This window comes from Leucoraja erinacea, chromosome 13 (assembly GCF_028641065.1).
Source record: "Leucoraja erinacea ecotype New England chromosome 13, Leri_hhj_1, whole genome shotgun sequence".
In the NCBI taxonomy this organism is placed as follows: Eukaryota; Metazoa; Chordata; class Chondrichthyes; order Rajiformes; family Rajidae; genus Leucoraja; species Leucoraja erinaceus.
Genome location: NC_073389.1, coordinates 14,510,656 through 14,529,896, shown reverse-complemented (window position 1 = coordinate 14,529,896; position 19,241 = coordinate 14,510,656). Strand labels below are relative to the sequence as shown.

Genomic DNA, 19,241 nt, shown 5'->3' with positions numbered 1-19,241 from the left:
CATTCCAGGCACTCACCACCCTCCGTGTAAACAAAAACTTGCCACGCACATCTCATTTCTAGAAACGAGTGGGCTTGGATTTTGGTTTTTGCTATTTTTATAACATTTTTTACAACCTCATTTATTAGGTAAAGCGTAAACGTTTTTCAGGGGTATTGAATTACAACAATGGTTTAGAACTGGATTACTTTCTGTTCCAATGACCACAAAGATAACTCTGGTTGCCTTGACTCGGGCAGGAGCAACAAGCACAATCAGAGATTTTTGCAATGAGAATGGATGCTGGTTGGCCTTACAACTTAGCCTCCAAAGGCTAAGTTTACAATAAATATTCTAATACATACAGTATATTTTAAACAGTCCCTGTTTAAAATTATAAATGGAAAAAAGTTGCTGAACATCTCTGCTTCATTGTGAACTTAGTAACATTGCTATTTTATTTAATTGAATGTCTCAATTTTGTGGAAGTGATTTAAGTGCAAACCTCGATTTTGCTCAACATCTTTGGAAGACACCGCTACGCATCTACACATCGCAGAGCCATGAGGAGCTCCTTCCATTTGGCATCCACAGTCAATAATTAACTTGGAATTCTGTCACAGGCCAGAATGCAGGAAAAAGGCAAGTTCACAGAAAGAAAAGGAAGGACTGCTGGGGAGATGGGAATAGTAGGGGAAGAGAAGTGGATCAGAGTGTGTGAGAGATAAGCAGATGGAGTCAGGTCGGGGAGGGGGAAAAAACTGGGTAATAGGAGACAGGGAGCAGGCATGGTATTTGGAAAGAGAAAGCTGTGTGAGAGGTTCTGTGTCTTAGAAGCAGAGAGAAAGGAACAGAGGAGGTGCAGTTTATCTGAAATTGGCGGATTCAATGTTCATGCCATTGGGTTGCCGACGGTCCGAGTAGACTACGAGGACAGAGAAGTCAGTTTGGGAATGGGGAAGGGAGTTGGTGTTGAATTGGCATGTAACAAAGAGTTCAAGGGAGCCATAGCGGAAAGATTGCAGGCGGTCAGTGATTGCAGGTGCTCACCCTGTCTGCACTTAGTCTCTACAATGTAGAGGAGGCCACATCAACAGCACTGAATGCAATAGATTAGGTTGGAGGAGGTGCAGCTGAATCGCTGCCTCATCTGAAAGGACCGTTGGGGTTCTTTGATGGCAGAGAGGTGGAGGTGTAGGAGCAGGTATTATGGCTTTTATGGTCGCAGGGGAAAGTACGTAGGGATGGTGAAGAATGAACAAACCAGGGAGTCATGGAGAGAGTGGTCCCTGAGGACAGCAGATAGAGGTGGGGAGGGGGGAAATATGACTGGCGGTGGGATCATGTTTTAGTTGGCGGAAGTGATGAAGATTGAATGTGCTGGTTGCGAAGGCTGGTCGGCTGAAGGAGAGAGCCATACAGACAGCTCCCGTAGCCAGGATTGAACCTGGGTCTCTGCTGCTGCAAGGTTCGGAGCAGCAACTCTACCACTGCACCACCGTGCCACCCTCCAAATCGTCTTGCATCTCCAAATAAGTGAATATCTTTTGAATGATGAATGTGATAGCAAATCCAATATAAAAACATTTCAAAATTCCAATTTTATAAAATTCTGCACTGAATGCCAAAGCTCAGCATCAACCAATGTAAAACGTGTGGGTTACGCTTGGTTTGGATCTTAGAGAGGATTTGAAAAATTCAGCATTTTTATTCATATTGCAAAGTGTATTCACGATTTACTACACTGATAAAATTAGGTTTGGCATTAATCCATTCCAAATTAATACTATATTTTTTCCATTATGCTACATAAAAAACAAACTGCAGCACACAAAACCAGCAAAATAGCAAGAAACATTGGTGAGCTCGAATGAAAGTATATAGCACATAGATCACCTAATCAAACTCTGATTTAAAATTGTGATGCTTGAAAAATAAGAAAACATTAACTGGATCGGAAACTATGCATCATGCTAACTCAGAGATGTGCATGTAATAATAATACTGGTTGTGAGATCATGAAGTCAACCCTTGAGAGTGTTTCCCAGAACTAGGCTTGAAATTCAATCACCAAAATAGCACTACTAGGTTGTGGAGGAGCAAATATGTCTCTTTGTACTACCTTTTTACGCAAGACTTATGTGTGTGTTTTTCATGCAAAAAATTCAGCTCGGATGCATTGCCAAACACAATTATTTCTGCGTAGGAAGGGTCTCGACCTGTCACCCATACCTTCTCTCTAGAGATGCGGCCTGTCCAGCTGAGTTACTCCACCGTTTTGTGACAATCATTTCTGCATTAGCCTGGGCTAATTGACAGTTGATTGTAGGGTTTCCTGCACCTGCTGAAACCAATCATTGCAACTGAAGGATATAGGGCAAATGCGGGCAGGTAGCTGGGACACGTTGGCCAGTGTGGACAAGTTGTGACATGGTGGCCAGCTCCACACTTCTGTCAGGCACACTGATTTAATCAGTATCTTCTCCTTTCACTCTGATCACAAAGCTATGCTTTATCCAACTCCACACCAATGGCCGGCACAGTGGTGCACCTAATAAAGCTGCTGCCTCACAGCCCCAGCGATGTTGGTTCAATCCTGACTTTTGGTGCTGTCTGTGTGGAGTCTACATGTTCTTCTTCTTACTGCGTTCTTTTCCTCCCACATCTCAATGATGCACAGGTTCCAGTTTGATTGGACACTGTAAACTGCACCGTAAGGGAGCGTGGGCAGCCACAGTGGTCCAGCGGTAGAGTTGCTGCCTTACAGAGCCAGATACCTGGGTTCCATCCTGACTACGGTGTTGTCTGTATGGAGTTTGTACATTTTCACCGTGACCGCGTGCGTGGGTTTTCTCTGAGATCTTCGTTTTCCTCCGACAGCCCAAAGACATTTAGGTTTGCAGGTTAATCGGCTTGTGTATGTGTAATTGTCCCTAGTGTGTGTGGGATAGTGTTAATGTGCAGGGATCGCTGGTCGGTGCAGACTCTGTGGGCCGAAGGGCTTGGTTCTACACTATCTCTAAAACTAAAAAAAAAGATTAGAAAAGCTTAACGGTGCTGGATGGTCAGTATGGACCCCGTGAGACTGTTTCTGTGGTGTCTTTCCGGTCGGAATGGTGGCATTCATACTGAGAGGCACAGTCTAATGCCACATCATCAAGATCATTTATGGGGACTTTTCATAGAAACATAAAGCCACCAAACTGCAAATGAACAACCATCTCCAACCTGGCTGCAATCATGGACGATAGATCACAAGAAGTTAGTGAAAGGCACACAAAAGGCAAGCACAGGGGAAATGCATCAGATTTCTATTTTATGACCCTGACTACTGATTGGATGTACAAAGAAGTTCAATGTGCATGATCATTTGTTTTAGATTTTTGTGATTTGTGTTAAAGATGATCAGTAACAAAGGAATGACAAGACAGAAACAGTGTCACTGCAAGAAGTTGGGTTTCTCTAAATTGGTCTTCACCAGTGGTTGCTGGACAGAGATCAAAGTATTTGTGATTAAGCCATTGACTATGGTTAGGTTCCGCCATTGTGCATACAGTAAGGGAACTCCACAATGCTGTTCTGCAATCAGTTTCAGAATGGTTGAAGAACGCTGCAGAACTGGAAGGGGCTGTTCCAGACAAGAAAGATGTATGGCTTACAGTTAACCATGCAAGCGTTTGGCTCCCAGAGCAACATCTGTAGTTGTCATTCAAGGTAGTACGCTGCAAGAATTTCCCTCGTGGTGAGGAAGAAATCTTAATGAGGTGCAGCCATCCAGTGGGCAAAGGAAACACTGCGTAGGCAATGCCTCACTGTTAGAAGATATACACAAAAAGCTGGAGTAACTCAGCGGAACAGGCAGCATCTCTGGAGAGATGGAATGGGGACGTTTCGGGTTGAGACTGCTTGCATTAGTACCTCAGACTGTGAGTGTCAGGCGGTGGATTACTAACCTAACAGTGTTCAGCAACAGCAAGCAAACCTCTTGCAAAACACCATCACTTCCACAATGATATCATTTGCTGAACCTACACTCGGTCAGATCTGGAACATGGGCAATGTTTCGAGATGAGGCCTTGGGTAAGTATTAGTTAATTTGCAGTTTTCGACAAGGTGTCATATGAAAGATTATTCTAGAAAATAAAAGCTTGTAGAGTTGGAGTCACTAGTTGGTGAGGATGGAAGATTAGCATGTTAAAAGGAAATGGAGATAAACTGAGATAAGTGGCAAGATGTAACCAGTACCACATCTGCACACCAACAGTACCCCAGGGACAGGTGCTGGGGCCTCAACTATCTACAACGTATATACATGATTTGGGTGAAGGCATCAAGTATGCGGCTGCAAAATTTGCTGAAGGCACAAATAGAACAAGGAAAATAGTTTTGAAGAGGACAAAAGGAGGTTCCAAAGGGGTACAAATTGATTAACGGAGTGGGAAATGGATATTACTGAACTGGCCCATTCCTGCTCTTGATTAAAACATATTTACGAATGCTTCGAGTTAATTGAAATGATCCAAGTCTTTCAATCGCTCGAGCCACCAAGTCCACGTTGACCATTATTTCCCATTCACTCTAGTTACATGTTATCCCACTTTTGTATCCACTTCGTGCACACTGGGGAAAGTTTATTGAAGCCAATTGACCTACAAACCCGCCGTCTTTGAGAAATGTGATGAAACCAGAGCACCCGGAGGACATCCATGCGGTCACAACGAGAATGTACTAACTCCACACAAAGAGCATCCGAGGACTGGTTCGAACCAAGGCTTCGAGAGCTGCGAGGCAGCAGTTCCACCAAACATGCTACTGTGCTGCCTAGTTGTTTTTATATTGGTCATTAATTGATTGATTGATTGATTGATGTTAGATAATTCTATTTTTTTAATGCAATCAGCAATCAATTTTAGCAGTTCACTTTGAGGCATCACTTGTTTAAGATATTTCAGGATTTCTGTGAGTTGCAATAATTCAATGAAGTAATTCCTGAAATATAACTGAACAGTAGTGAAGCAACACCAATTATGGCTGGAAGTTTTTTTTATAAAGTGGATCTGACTACAATCCAACACCACCAAGCAAAGCAATTCAATTAAACATGCATGAAACTGCAGCAGAGGTCAGGGTTACCATGATTATGGTTACTATTTATGGCCATCACTGACAATCATAACTGTCAACATTGGCAACCGCTCTTCCCTCAAAAATTTGTCAAAATGTACATTATAACTGAGCATCATGTACCATATCGGTATAGAGGCCATCAAGGATCAACTAACAGATATGTGGAGACCAAATGGTAACAAAAGATGTCACAAATACTCTGGCTGTACATTTGTTGTAAAAGTGACCTCAACAATGAATTTCAGAACAAGACAAATGACCATCACTTCAGTCTACAAACCACCTGAACAACAAATTGGAATCTTCAGAATGAACAACACATCCAGTAAAACTCAATTTATCTTTAGTGACTTTAACACAAAGTCACAAATGAAAGTGAATTGATGCAATTGTTCAGACAGCTGAACAAGTTGGCTCTGATTCAGGACCTCACCTTCCATCAACAATGGGAGCAAAGGAAGTACTGCCTAAACCCAAAATTCATCTGACAGCAACAACATTGAGTCACTCAGGTGTAATGTGTTCATGAATGAATCCACACTCTACACGCTGCCCTGACATGATCGGAGTTCATGCAGAAGGAACAAATGGTAGGATTATTCTGCCATCTGCTTCAGTTCAAAAAAACTACCAGGCAGGAACTTGCAGCGTACCTCAACAAAGCAGTGGTCAACAAGTAATGCAACTTGAGCAAGTATGTAATGCAACCCTTGAAAGGCAGCAGAGAATGCAACGACTGTATGTGTCTGACCACACGTCAGATGTGACCACCACATACAACAACATACCTCCTGGTACAAAATCAACCAATTCTTCGGAGGACTACCATGACCATTGGAGAAGAGTTTGTAAATGAAATGGCAATGGAACAATGCAAGTCATACTAGAATCCAATAAAAAAAAATAAGGATATGATCAATAAAAACAATGATATTTTGTCCACAATCAGGTCACTGATAGAAAGCTAATCTCTACTGAAAAGATAAAGCTATTTACAAGATCACAAGTTATAGTAGTAGAATTAGGCCATTCGGCCCATCAAATCTACTCCGCCATTCATTCATGGCTGATCTCTGTATTCTAATCCCATTTTCCTGCCTTCTCCCCATAACCCTTGATACCAGTTCTAATCAAGAGTTTGTCTATCTCTGCCTAACAAATGTCCACTGACTTGGCATCCACAGCCCTCTGTGGCAATCTCCTCCACAGATTATATGCCCTCTGACTAAAGATGTTCCTCCTCACCTCCTTCCTAAAAGAGTGCCCTTTAATTCTGAGGCTTTGACCTCTGGTCCTAGACTCTCCCACCAGTTGAAACATCTTTTCCACATCCAGATCCACATCCAGGTCCTCCTTTTTAGACCAGCAAAAAGGGACTGACATTTGACACTATTCAACTCCTTAAGGTCATAGAATCGTACCGCACAAAACCAAGCCACCGAGTCAAACCCCCTCAAGCACTTATTTTGACTTACTCTATTTTCCTCTCCCCAGGTCCCCACCAACTTGCTGCAGAATCTACCACCCACCAGCACACTATGGGCAACTTACAGTGCCAATTAAGCTACCGGCCCACACATCTTTGGGTTGCAGTAAGAAAGTGCAGCAGCTGGAGGAAACCTGTGCTGTCACCAGGAAAATGTGCAAACTCCGCACAAGCCGCACTAGAGATCAGGGTTCGACTGGGGTTACCAGAACTTTGGGACAGGATCTCGATCAGTTTGGGCTCTGCATAAGGATAGATTATACCCCATGGTCTGGAGAAACAAACTTTGAATTTGGACAAGAACTTACTTAAGGGCCTGTCCCACGGGCATGCGACCTGCATGCAGCAAGCGCGACCTAAAGGGCCGGTCCCACCAGCATGCGCCTGCATGTAGAAAACGCGACCTAACGTGGTCGCTTGAGCTGTACGGCCTCGCGGGGCCAGTCCCACTTCGATCGCCGGAGCCCTTTGGAGTTGTGCGGAACTGGTCCCGACATCGCGCGCGGGCTCCGAAAAACTGACCTTGTTTAAAAATTCCGCGCGCCAACGGCCTGCCGGCCCGCAGCCACCTCGACTTCGTGTCACTCACTCGACCTCCGCGCGGCTCCCGCTTCTGGTTTGGTTGCGCTTGCCGCATGCCGTATGGTTCAAGTGACCACGTTAGGTCGCACTTGCCGCATGCAGGCGCATGCTGGTGGGACCGGCCCTTTAGGTCGCGCTTGCCGCATGCAGGTCGCATGCCCGTGGGACAGGTCCTTTAGGGTTTGAGGCAGCACGGTGAAGCGGCAGCAGAGCTTTACAGCGCCAGAGACCCGGGTTCCGTCCTAGTGTACAGTTCCATTAATTGGCACCGCTGACTCAGTTGACCGAAGGGCCTGTTTCTGCACTGTACCTCTAAACTAAACCCCAGAGGTTCAACATTATTTTTTTCCCAATCTATTTGTTCTTCTATTTCAATGTAGTTTTATGACAATCCTTTAATAACTCTCACCTATTTCGTGAGAGTGGTCCATCTTTGAATCAGCAAGTTTCTGGCTTGGTAAGTCACAAGCAGAGCTTCAGCATAATCTCAACGTACCAAATTACTGGCATTATTTCCTTCATCAATAAGTAGCACATGGGACTTCCAGAAATCGGATATTACTTTTTTGGAAGATGTATGATACAACAAAGAGCCAGCAGATGTTCCAAACAATTTCAACAGATCCAAAAACATCTTTTTATATCAATGCTGGGGGGAATCATGGCTGTTTGGAATGGCTACAAGAAAGTATTTGCATAGCCTTGTTTAACCACAGCATGAATGAGCAATCAATCCTCTGGAATATGACTTTACATGTGCCAAAGGTATGGTGACTGCTTTCAAGAGAGAGGATTTATACCAAATAATAAACTGTGTGCTGAGGATTTTCCTCAATGACGTCTTTCTTACTTCATTATAACTTTTTATTCCTGAAGGAATGAGAAAGGACTGCACTCTCTCAATGTTGAGCTCTTCTCAGAAACAGCACTGGATTTGGGAAAGCACCAGTTTCTTCCATGAAATATTTCAATGGCCTAATTTGAAGATAATTTCACAATTTCTCCTTGGCTGTTGGATCTCAGGGGTGCATCTTGGAGTGAGTCCTGACTAATCAAGGCAGTCTCTGCGACTGTATGATCAGTATTGCAGAATGCCATTTAACAAGGATACAACGAGGATCACAAATTTGCCAAAGTATTCGCCAATCTTATGTCTGGAATGAGACTGCTGTGTCTTTCCCTGCAAAATTGTGTTTTGTTTCAGTGACAAACACAATTCAATGTCTGGCACTGTCCCCTCAAACAGTAATCACACCAAAGGACGCCCAGACTACAAATCATGGATTTTGCGAAGTATCTGCATTTTTCCCAGTGAGTTCTTGATGTGCTAACTTAAGCTTTTCAGTCAGTTTACCTCTCTTCCATCTCCCCTGGAAATTGTTCCGTTCCATTACGTCAACATTGCCCCCTAAACATTTCCTTTCAAGCAGTTGCATGTCCGGTGATAGCCACCTCTTTTGTAGTGAAGAAGCTCCTGTGCACCAGCAGCCGTTTGCCTCCCTCACTCTGAACATGCAGCGAGAGCTTAGTCTCTTCCACTGCTTTGTTTCTGTTTGGTGAACCACAACGTTTAGAACATTTCATATTTCACCAAGGCTATACAAGTTATGAATGTTGATTGATGTAGTTGGCTGGGATGATGTAGCAGCTGCCTTTCAACATAAGCAATTGTCTTAGTCATGCTGGAGTACTCTTTCATGAGCAAGCATTGTCAGTACTGCAGTAAGATGCAGAAACAAAGAACTGCAGATGCTGGATTACAACAGAAGACACAGTGTTGGGAATGGCTCAGCGGGTCAGGCCGCATCTCAGGAGAACATGGATAGGCGGTGTTTCAGGTCAGGACCCTTCTTCAGAGCTTACATTGCAGTAATGTTGGGACTATGAGGAGGTATACATATATACACATACACGGTTGATGTGTATGCCTATATCAACAGGGACATATGTCTATCTGGGACATATGACAATAAACCACTCTTGACTACTGAAGGCTTGGTATTCTCCCATTTGCTACATTTGAAAGATTGCAAATCATGTTTGCCTCTCAACTTCCTCACAGTCTCACGAGTTTGTAGCCCAGGGTCAGACCAAAGTAAATTCTGCATCGGAACGTAAAATGTAGAAAAGTACAGCACAGAAATGGGCCCTTCGGATCACAATGTTTGTGCCGAAGATGATGCCAAGTTCAACTGATCTCATCTGCCTGTACATTATACGTATCTCTCTATTTCCTGAATTTCAATGTGCCGATATAAAAGTCTCTTAAACGACACTATCGTATCTAACTCCACCACCACCCCTGGCAAGGCATTCCAGGCCTCCACTTCTCACTGTAGTGGAGGCCTGGAACGCCCCCCACATCTCCACTAAACTTCCCTCCTCTGACCTCATAGCTCTACCCTCCAGTGTTGGACATTTCCACCCTGGGGGAAAATAGGTTCTGACTGTCTACCCCATCTATGCTTCACATAATTTTATATACTTCTCTCGTCTCCCATGAATCTCCGATGTTCCAGCGAAAATGATCCAAGTTTATCCAATCTCTTCCTCTAGCCGAATCCATCTAATCCAGGCAGCATTCTGGTAAAACTCCTTTGTACCCTGTCCAAAGCCTCCACATCTTTCCTGTAATGGGGTGGCCAGAACTGCAAGCAATACTCCAAATGTAGCCTATAGCGCTGCATTATGACTTCCTGACTTTTACATATTTAATGCCCCGAGCATTTTTTTACCATCCTATTTATTTGTGCTGCCACCTTAAGCATGCTATGAACTTGGACGCCAAGATCCTTCTTCACATCAATGCTGTTAAGGGTCTTGCCATTAATTGTATACTCTCTCCTTACATTCAACCTCCCAAAGTGCAACACCACACACTTGCTCGGGTTAAACTCCATCTGCCATTTTTCTGCCCATTTCTGCAGCTGAACAATATCCCGCTGTACCTTTGAGCAGCATTCCTCACTGCCTGCTAGTTCCATTTTGGTGTTGTCAGCAAACCTGCTCACCAACTCATCTGCATTTACGTCTAGGTTACTATGCAACTTCTGGTTGATATTCAGCTCTTTGTTCAAGTTCAAGCTCAACCTATGGCAAATGCTGACTTGGTCAGCAATGTGAGCCATCCTGGAAGATGCAGTTGTGGGACTTCATGCAGTTTATTTGCATGAATGAGCAAAACAAAATTGCACAAGAGTATGCTGTACAAGCTGGTATCTCATACCGTTTACAGAGCATGTACATTGTTTGTTGGATGGAGCTATCACTCAATGATAAACAGATGTATTTCTCCATGCGACCCAAGTTCATTACTGACAATATTTTTATGAACAGTAAGAAATTGATCTTTTCTATGAATTTGGTGAAAAGCAATACACTGCAAAAAAAGTGTTAACCTCACAATTACACAACTCTTCTTTCTGGAACAAATGAATTTGTCATAAAATTTGTATGCACATGGACGCTTCATTCATTTGGCAACAGCGGCATCTACTTCAAAATAAAGTTTCCTTATTTTAGTTTGGTTGTTTAATTATATTTGAACATGTTTTAAAAAGTCATAAGGTGGCAATTCCATTAATGAATGATAGCTGATTTCAATGTTTTATGAAATCTCATTATTCTGCCTGAGTGTAATTGTTTAAGTGACATATTAAATTGTGGTGAGCTGGCAGCAGTACAACTGCAATTTCCTCCAATCTCAGTAGCATCACTATCTGTGAAGGAAAGCACGAGTAACACAAGTGCATCATCTGACATCTCAATTACTTTGCAATCTCCACTCAAATCATCTAAAATTTCTTTCAAATTCTACAGCAGCAATCATAAAATGTAAAATCCTCGAGTTGCCAAGTGGAACAATGATCATGTCCTCATTCCAATGGAAGGGAAGACATTTTCTCTTTTATATAGTTTCACAGTCAGATCAATATCAACTCACTAAAGCAACCACTCACCAGGACAATGGGTGTCAGCGGCTATTCAGTCATGTAAAACATCACATTTGTCTTATTCTTCTCATGAACTCACAGGCACTTTACACGAGAAAATTACTGAAGAACAAACTTAAGTAGAAACCATCAAAGATTTAATTTGCCAAAGTTATACAGGAATCAGTACCGTACCAGTTATATAAACACTGAATACGGATTAAAAGTTATTCAATATATACAATAAACTAGTACAATTCTAATCTATTGGCTTATATGTTAACATAAAAATGCAGATGCTGGAATATTGAGCAAAACATAATGTGTTGGAGGAACTCAACGGGTCATGTAGCATCTGTGGCGGGCATGTTCAGGCAATGTTTCAGTTGAGATATCTTCTCCAGATTGAAGAAACATGCTGACCCAAAACGTTGTCTGTCTATTCCCACTGCTGATGTTGCTGGCCCCACTAGGATACTCAATCACTTTGTGCGATGATTACATGTTGTTATTTGCACAATAAGCCTGCCACAAGATAAAAAGTTAAGAAATTTCCACAGATGTTTCAAAGGCAGTCATTCGGGATTCAGGATCAAGGATGATTTGCATCCGCTCCAGTTTTGTGGGTTCTAAGGTGGCTAAGGTGGCGTGTTGGGTGGGTGACCACTTACATCTTTCTCGAGTCGGCTCCCATGTGCCCCCAATACATGTCCTCTAGACTGCTATCTGCAGCACAGCTTGCTGTCCAAGTATCACAGTTTTACAGTGAATCACAAATGAAGTGAAAGTGTCATTTTATGAGAACAACAAATCACTTGTGTAATGGAGTAGATTTCAAACTGACCACATTTCAACCAAATACCACAAATGGAAGCTTTGGAGATTACATGTAATACCATAAATCCTTATTGAGCCAGTCCATAAAAATATCACAGAAAGCAAATGTTTCTTTTCCACCAATTAAATGTTTTTTTGGCTGTCATATCCTATTAGTGCATCTAAAATTGGCAGTGCTTTGATTATAATTTCCAGGTTTTTGATCAAATTCAAATACCATTTCTTTTATTCTGGGTTTATTATGTTGTTCCTGACGAGGCAGCATCTCTGGTTAGGAATGAGTGACGTTTCGGGTCGAGACCCTTGTTCGACCCGAACCGTCTCGACCCGAAACATCACCCATTCCTTCTATCCAGAGAAGCTGCGCGTTCCGCTGAGTTACTCCAGCACTTTGGGTCTATCTTCAGCATAAACCAGCATCTACAGATCCTTTCTACAGATTGAATCTGAATCTAGTTCATCACTCCGTCCAGTCACAGTGTAAATCAGGACAAACTCTTCAGATTGAACTCAAGTCAGTCTCAAGTAGGTACTTACGTTTGTTGGTCAACGCATTTCTTGTTCACATCTTCCCACTTGTCATCGAGCTCAGCCACTGCGTCATGTATTTGGTTAACATCCATGTATGAGACAATCCGTAGAGCCGCGGGTTTCTGGCTGTGTACTGATGCCACTGGGCTCGAGAGATTCTCCAATTGCCTTTTCACGTTCTGAGTTCAGAAAAAAAAAATTAATCGAACAAAGGATTCAGTCTCACCAAAAAGTATGACCAAAATAATGCCTGCTGATGAAGAATCTTGGACAAAGGTACATACAATATCCTTACAATATTCTTTATTAAAGTTCAACCATTGCATTTCCTTTGGAAATAATATTATCACTGTGTTGTGACAAAATCAAGCTGATCACTGGAAAAAACAACACTAATCTTCTTCCAGCAGCATTAACAGGCCTGTACCGAATATTAAAAGATTCTACTACAACATAAAAGTCATAAGCACACTCTTGTATGAGATAACTCAAAACACTGTTAATATCAAGATTTGGAACAAAATGTGTTTTCTCAAACACTCAATTTATCTCCTCGTCAGATTCACTTCCATATAACCATATAACAATTACAGCACGGAAACAGGCCATCTCGGCCCTACAAGTCCATGCCGAACAACTTTTTTTTTCCCTTAGTCCCACCTGCCTGCACTCATACCATAACCCTCCATTCCCTTCTCATCCATATGCCTATCCAATTTATTTTTAAATGATACCAATGAACCTGCCTCCACCACTTCCACTGGGAGCTCATTCCACACCACTACCACTCTCTGAGTAAAGAAGTTCCCCCTCATGTTACCCCTAAACTTCTGTCCCTTAATTCTGAAGTCATGTCCTCTTGTTTGAATCTTCCCTATTCTCAAAGGGAAAAGCTTGTCCACATCAACTCTGTCTATCCCTCTCATCATTTTAAAGACCTCTATCAAGTCCCCCCTTAACCTTCTGCGCTCCAGAGAATAAAGACCTAACTTATTCAACCTATCTCTGTAACTTAGTTGTTGAAACCCAGGCACATTCTAGTAAATCTCCTCTGTAATCTCTCTATTTTGTTGACATCCTTCCTATAATTGGGCGACCAAAATTGTACACCATACTCCAGATTTGGTCTCACCAATGCCTTGTACAATTTTGACATTACATCCCAGCTTCTATACCCAATGCTCTGATTTATAAAGGCTAGCATACCAAAAGCTTTCTTTACCACCCTATCTATATGAGATTCCACCTTCAAGGAACTATGCACGGTTATACCCAGATCCCTCTGTTCAACTGTATTCTTCAATTCCCTACCATTTACCATGTACGTCCTATTTTGATTTGTCCTGCCAAGGTGTAGCACCTCACATTTATCAGCATTAAACTTCCATTAACAAACCATGAAATAAAATCTATGATTGCTTTTCAGATACAGAATCTGCCATTAAACCAGTGTGATGTATTTTCTGAGGAATATTTCATACGTATTTTAAATATCAGCGCTAATATTGGGGTCATGGATGTAGTTTCCACTTGCAATTTATCGATAGTCTGTCTATTGATGGTAATTTTACTTCAAACCTTGTATTGGTTACAGAGAATGAATGGATCAAACAAAGGGAAAAACTGGCATGTTTGCGAATTCTTGCCAACCCTTGGGATTAAAAACCTCAACAACAAAATAGAAAAGGAAATGTGTTGTATTTAATAAGACCAGAGAAGATGCACCAGGAGTAGCTATTTCACCCCACGAGCAGCACTACCCCTTCAATAAGGTCACAAATGATTCAGCGTTCCTCAAATCCATTTTTCTGCCCTTTTCCCTTCTAATCTATCCCATGCATAAATGTAAATAAGAACTCTGCTTCCATTAATTCACGACTCTGGCAGAATCCACAATCTCAGCTGCAAAGTTGGATAGCTAGTCCTGAACCCCGGTTCAGTCTGGTTGGATTTGTACATTCTCCCAGTCCAAAAGCATCACATACTGAAATGAACAGTTAACCTTGTTCCAAAGTGGATTTAACTTTTCTTTGCCCCAGTGTTAATGGCATTCTGAAATCTTTTCAACAAAACCTTGATCAGGTTATGTTGATTCTTAAAACAGAATTGGTAATAAACCTGTGACCACATGACATTCTTCAGGTTGCTCCAATTTCCCTCCACATCACCAAGGATATGGCTTGCAGGGTTAATTGGCCACTGGAGTATAGAATCTAGTAATGGACGTTGAGAGCGTGGGGAGAATAAGAAAACATTGTATAAATTGGTGGCTGAATAGTCAGTGTGGATTCGTTTGCTGAAGAATCTGTTTGCATGCTGTACCTTTCTGAAACTGAATACGTGCAACAAAAAACCCCAATAATTACTGTTTCTGTTCATGGTTTCACTTTGATCTAAGTTGTCTGAAGAGATATTTGAATGACACACTGTGTAGGAAGGAACTACAGATGCTGGTTTACACCAAAGGTAGACACAAAATGCTGGAGTAACACAGCGGGACTGGCAGCATCTATCCAGAGATGCTCCTTGTCCCGCTGAGTTACTCCAGCATATTGTGTCCATCACGAATGACACACTGTTTTCTTTTGGCATTGTGCTGTAAAACAACTACAACGGTACAACCTTATTTCAGCAAAATCCCTGTTCTCCCCTTGACCTCTTTCTAAATATAAACATTGAGCGAACAATTCCAGCACAACAACTTTGGTTATAACTGAATAAATTGTAACTGGTTAAAAAAAATGATGGGAGCCAAAATTAATGCTTCACATTAAAAAACAGGGTATGTCTTCTCCCCATCGTGGGTTAAAGTTATATATAGTTTCAAGGCACCTTTTGCACTTCACAGAAGGAATTTATTTTTAATTGAACTTGCAGGATTTGGGTGATAGGCCTAGCATTATTGCTGAGTCCTGATTATCCTTGGTGTATTCAGGCAATATCCCACAAATAACCAGGCAGGGTAAGGATGGCAGAGTTCCTCTACTGAACAACATTAGTGAAGATTTAGGTCATAAGATCATAAGTGATAGGCGCAGAATTAGGCCATTCGGCCCATCTGGTATACTCTGCTATTCAATCATGGCTGATCTATCTCTCCTTCCTAACCCCATCCTCCTGCCTTCTCCCCATAACCCTTGACACCCGTACTAATCAAGAATCTGTCCATCTCTGCCTTAAACCAGGAACAGTGGCATTTTTGAACAGCATTAATTATTATCAGTGATTTTGGTTTTAATTACATTTTTTTAGAAACTAAATTGTAATTCCAGAGATGCCACTGGTACAGTTTGAACTGGGGTCACTGGATGGTTTTGCCTATGCCCCTGGATTATTGGCCCAGTAATTTAGCTACTTTACTACCATTGTATCTTTATGCTTTGCCTAAACTGAAAGTGTCCAACTGTTGTGAACATGGGAATAAACCAAACTCAAATGAAACTCACATATAGTTACACATTTTTAGAACAATTCTGCAATTTCCTCTATATTCCTTGGTGTCATTAGCACAAAAAATGACAGTTTTGGTATCACAATGAATTCTAACATATCCCATCACAAAGATTGCTACTGTGCACGTGTTTAATCTCCACGAAAGGTAACATATTTAATAGTAATCATTTAGATTTAGGTTTATTATTGTCACATGTACCGAGGTGCAGTGATAAACGCTGCTTTGCAAGCTATCCAAAAACACCAGATAGACCATAAATAGATACAATCACCTGAAATACAAGTACAATAGATAGAGCAAAGGGACATACACGGAGTGAAGAATATAGTTCTCAGCATCGTAGAGTGTGTTGTCGCACATCAGTTCTGTTTGCATACTCTTCCATACCCTAATCAAATCTAATCTTGGAAAGACTGCTTGTTTCCGTGTCAACCACAAACCCTGGAAATGAATTTCACAGCCTCACAATTTTCAATGGAAATAACCTTTTTCCATATTTTCTGATCTAAATAGCATACATTTAAACCAAGCGTTTACATCTTCTCACTCTCCAATGCTCAAAAATATGGCGACCCCTCGTCTCCGTCATGCACGTCATTTGCAAATTGTGAATATTTCTTTCATTTTAATAAATTAATGAATTGCCTTTCAATTTCTGTTGTATTTGGATCACCTCCAGCAATCTACAAAGGGAAAAGCAAGTTGGAGTTAACTAACACCCTCAAGCAGCACATCACCATGCCAAAGCTGGAGGGCACACAAGCATGTCTTGGTGCCAACATTAAAACGTGGCATTACATTAAGGTTTTGCGGGATGAAAGCTCTTGAATTTGAAATGAGCTATTTATTTTTACTACAGCCAGTTGCCTGACCCATGAAAAGCATCGCAAGCTGCAGTACTAAATTGGACACTGATAGCCAAGAAAACTCATTAAAATTGCAATGAAGGTTTAAGGAGATCAACTGTTTCATGTGCTTTAGATCCAAAGACAAAAAAGTAAAGTTGAAAAGAATTGCAAGTCTGTCAATGGCAAATTAATTCCAGTGTCATGACATAACACCAAAACAATATTCAAAATGTTGCTTGATCGCAGGAAATGTACAAGTCATGTCCGCAGATTGCAAGTTAGATGATAAGGAAGCTGTAGCAATGAAGGGCGTGCAAGTTTGTTTTTTGAAGCATCACTACAGTAATGGGCACTCATAAATTCTACAACACACAATTATTCTCTTTCATTCAGGATGGGATCTTCCTTCATCTGCAATGAAGCACTTAATTAAAACTGAACAGTAAAGACAAACACTGATCTGTTCAGCATGCTGGAATGGATTCTGATGAGAGAATCATTGAGATGAAATCTCAGACGGATTAAATGCCCTTTACATTTCCCACATCGCACATTTTTTCTCAGACATTGTTGTTGCTTTTGACAATGGGAGTTACTTCCAGGTTTGAAAAGTCTGAATGAATATTGCATGAACCCCAGCTTTATTAAGAATTAAAGACTATTTTAATGTTCATTGTAACTGGAAAACAGAAATAAAATGTTTGCACTTCCAAAAATAAGCTGAGAGCATTTATTTATGTGGACTGAGTGTCTTCTGTCCTTGCGTTGCATTGTTAATCTGGCAAAATATTATGGAGTTGGTTTATGTAATTCTCCCCCATGGAGAAAAAAACATACACTTGTCATTGCTCAGCCGAGGTTCAACAAGGATGGGAAATACCACAGAAATGCAGTCATCGCATTGCCTCAGAAACCAGGGGACAGAATGACATCTCTGTCCACAGCACATTTGCCATCACCCCACACTGGCAATGTCAATCTGAGGGGCAGCACTCATTCCACCCTGTTGCCTGAACATGTAATGTGGAACAGAGCCCCAAAAATGGTGTAAATGCTTGGGTGGAACAATACTGTAGCAAGTCAAGTCAGGAGAGTTTTATTGTCATGTGTCCCAGATAGGACAATGAAATTCTTGCTTGCTGCAGCACAACAGAGTATTTTAAGCATAAATACAGTACAGTTCAGTGTGTCTATATATTAGCATAGACCATCTACATACACATAAATAAACAGATAAAGTGCAATAGGCTGTTATAGTTCAGAGTTTGTTTGATTGTGAGTTTAATAGCCTGATGTCTGTGGGGAAGCAGCTGTTCCTGAACCTGGATGTACCAGATTTCATGCTCCTGTACCTTCTGCCTGATGGCAGCGGAGAGATGAGTGTGCGGCCAGGATGGTGTGGGTCCTTGATGATGTTGGTAGCCTTTTTGAGGCAGGGACTGCGATAGATCCCTTCGATGGTGGGGAGGTCACAGCCGATGATGGACTGGGCAGTGGTCACAACTTTTTGCAGCCTTTTCCGCTCCTGGATGCTCAAGTTGCCGAACCAAGCCACGATGCAACTAGTCAGCATGCTCTCTACTGTGCACCTCTAGAAGTTCGAGAGAGTCCTCTTTAACATACCGACTCTCCGTAACCTTCTCAGGAAGTAGAGGTGCTGATGTGCTTTCTTTATAATTGCATCAGTGTTCTCAGACCAGGAGAGATCTTCCGAGATATGCACGCCCAGGAATTTGAAGTTCTTGACCCTTTCCATCATCGTCCCATTGATATAAATGTGACTGTGGGTCCCTATCCTACCCCTTCCAAAGTCCACAATCAGTTCCTTGGTTTTGCTGGTGTTGAGAGCCAGGTTATTGTGCTGGCACTATTTGGTCAGTTAGTCGATCTCACTTCTATACTCTGACTCGTCACCATCAGTGATTCGTCCCACAACTGTGGTGTCGTCGGCGAACTTGATGATGGGGTTCGCACTTTGTCCGGCTAGTAGACTTGCTGCAACACAGCGCCAGAGACCCAGGTTCGATCCTGACAATGGGTCCTGTCTGTATGGAGTTTGTACGTTCTCCATGTGACCGCGTGGTTTTTCTGCAGATGTTCTGGTTTCCTCCCATATTCCAAAGACATGCTGGTTTGTAGGTTAATTGGCTTCTGTAAATTGTCCCTGGTGTGTAGGTTAGAACTAGTGTACGGGGATCGCTGGTTGATGTGAACGCGGTGGACCAAACGGCCAGATTCCGTGCTGTATCTCCAAATTAAAACTAAATTAAATATTGTAGGTATGGCGACGATTTCTAAGTCGAAAAAGCAGGCGAATAATTCTGTAACAACCCGCATTACTATGTCTTGTCAAGAAAACTGAAAGCAGTTCAGCTGATGAAAACAAGCAGGCCAATCTCACGCAGAATAGGAGGGGTTTTGAAGGGTATGGACCAAATGCAGAGAAATGGGACTAGGCCAGTATG

The 19,241-nt window shown here is 42.0% G+C and overlaps 1 protein-coding gene across 12 annotated transcripts in view; it reads right to left on the bottom strand.

Moving 5' to 3' along the window:
• dmd (dystrophin) overlaps positions 1 to 19,241 on the bottom strand; it is a 1,582,845-nt gene that overhangs the window by 735,568 nt on the left and 828,036 nt on the right. For all 12 annotated transcript variants that reach the window (XM_055644518.1, XM_055644513.1, XM_055644515.1 and 9 more), the window contains one exon: positions 12,481 to 12,653. In XM_055644518.1, coding sequence (XP_055500493.1) covers positions 12,481 to 12,653 — 173 coding nt within the window. The remainder of the gene's footprint in view (positions 1 to 12,480; positions 12,654 to 19,241) is intronic.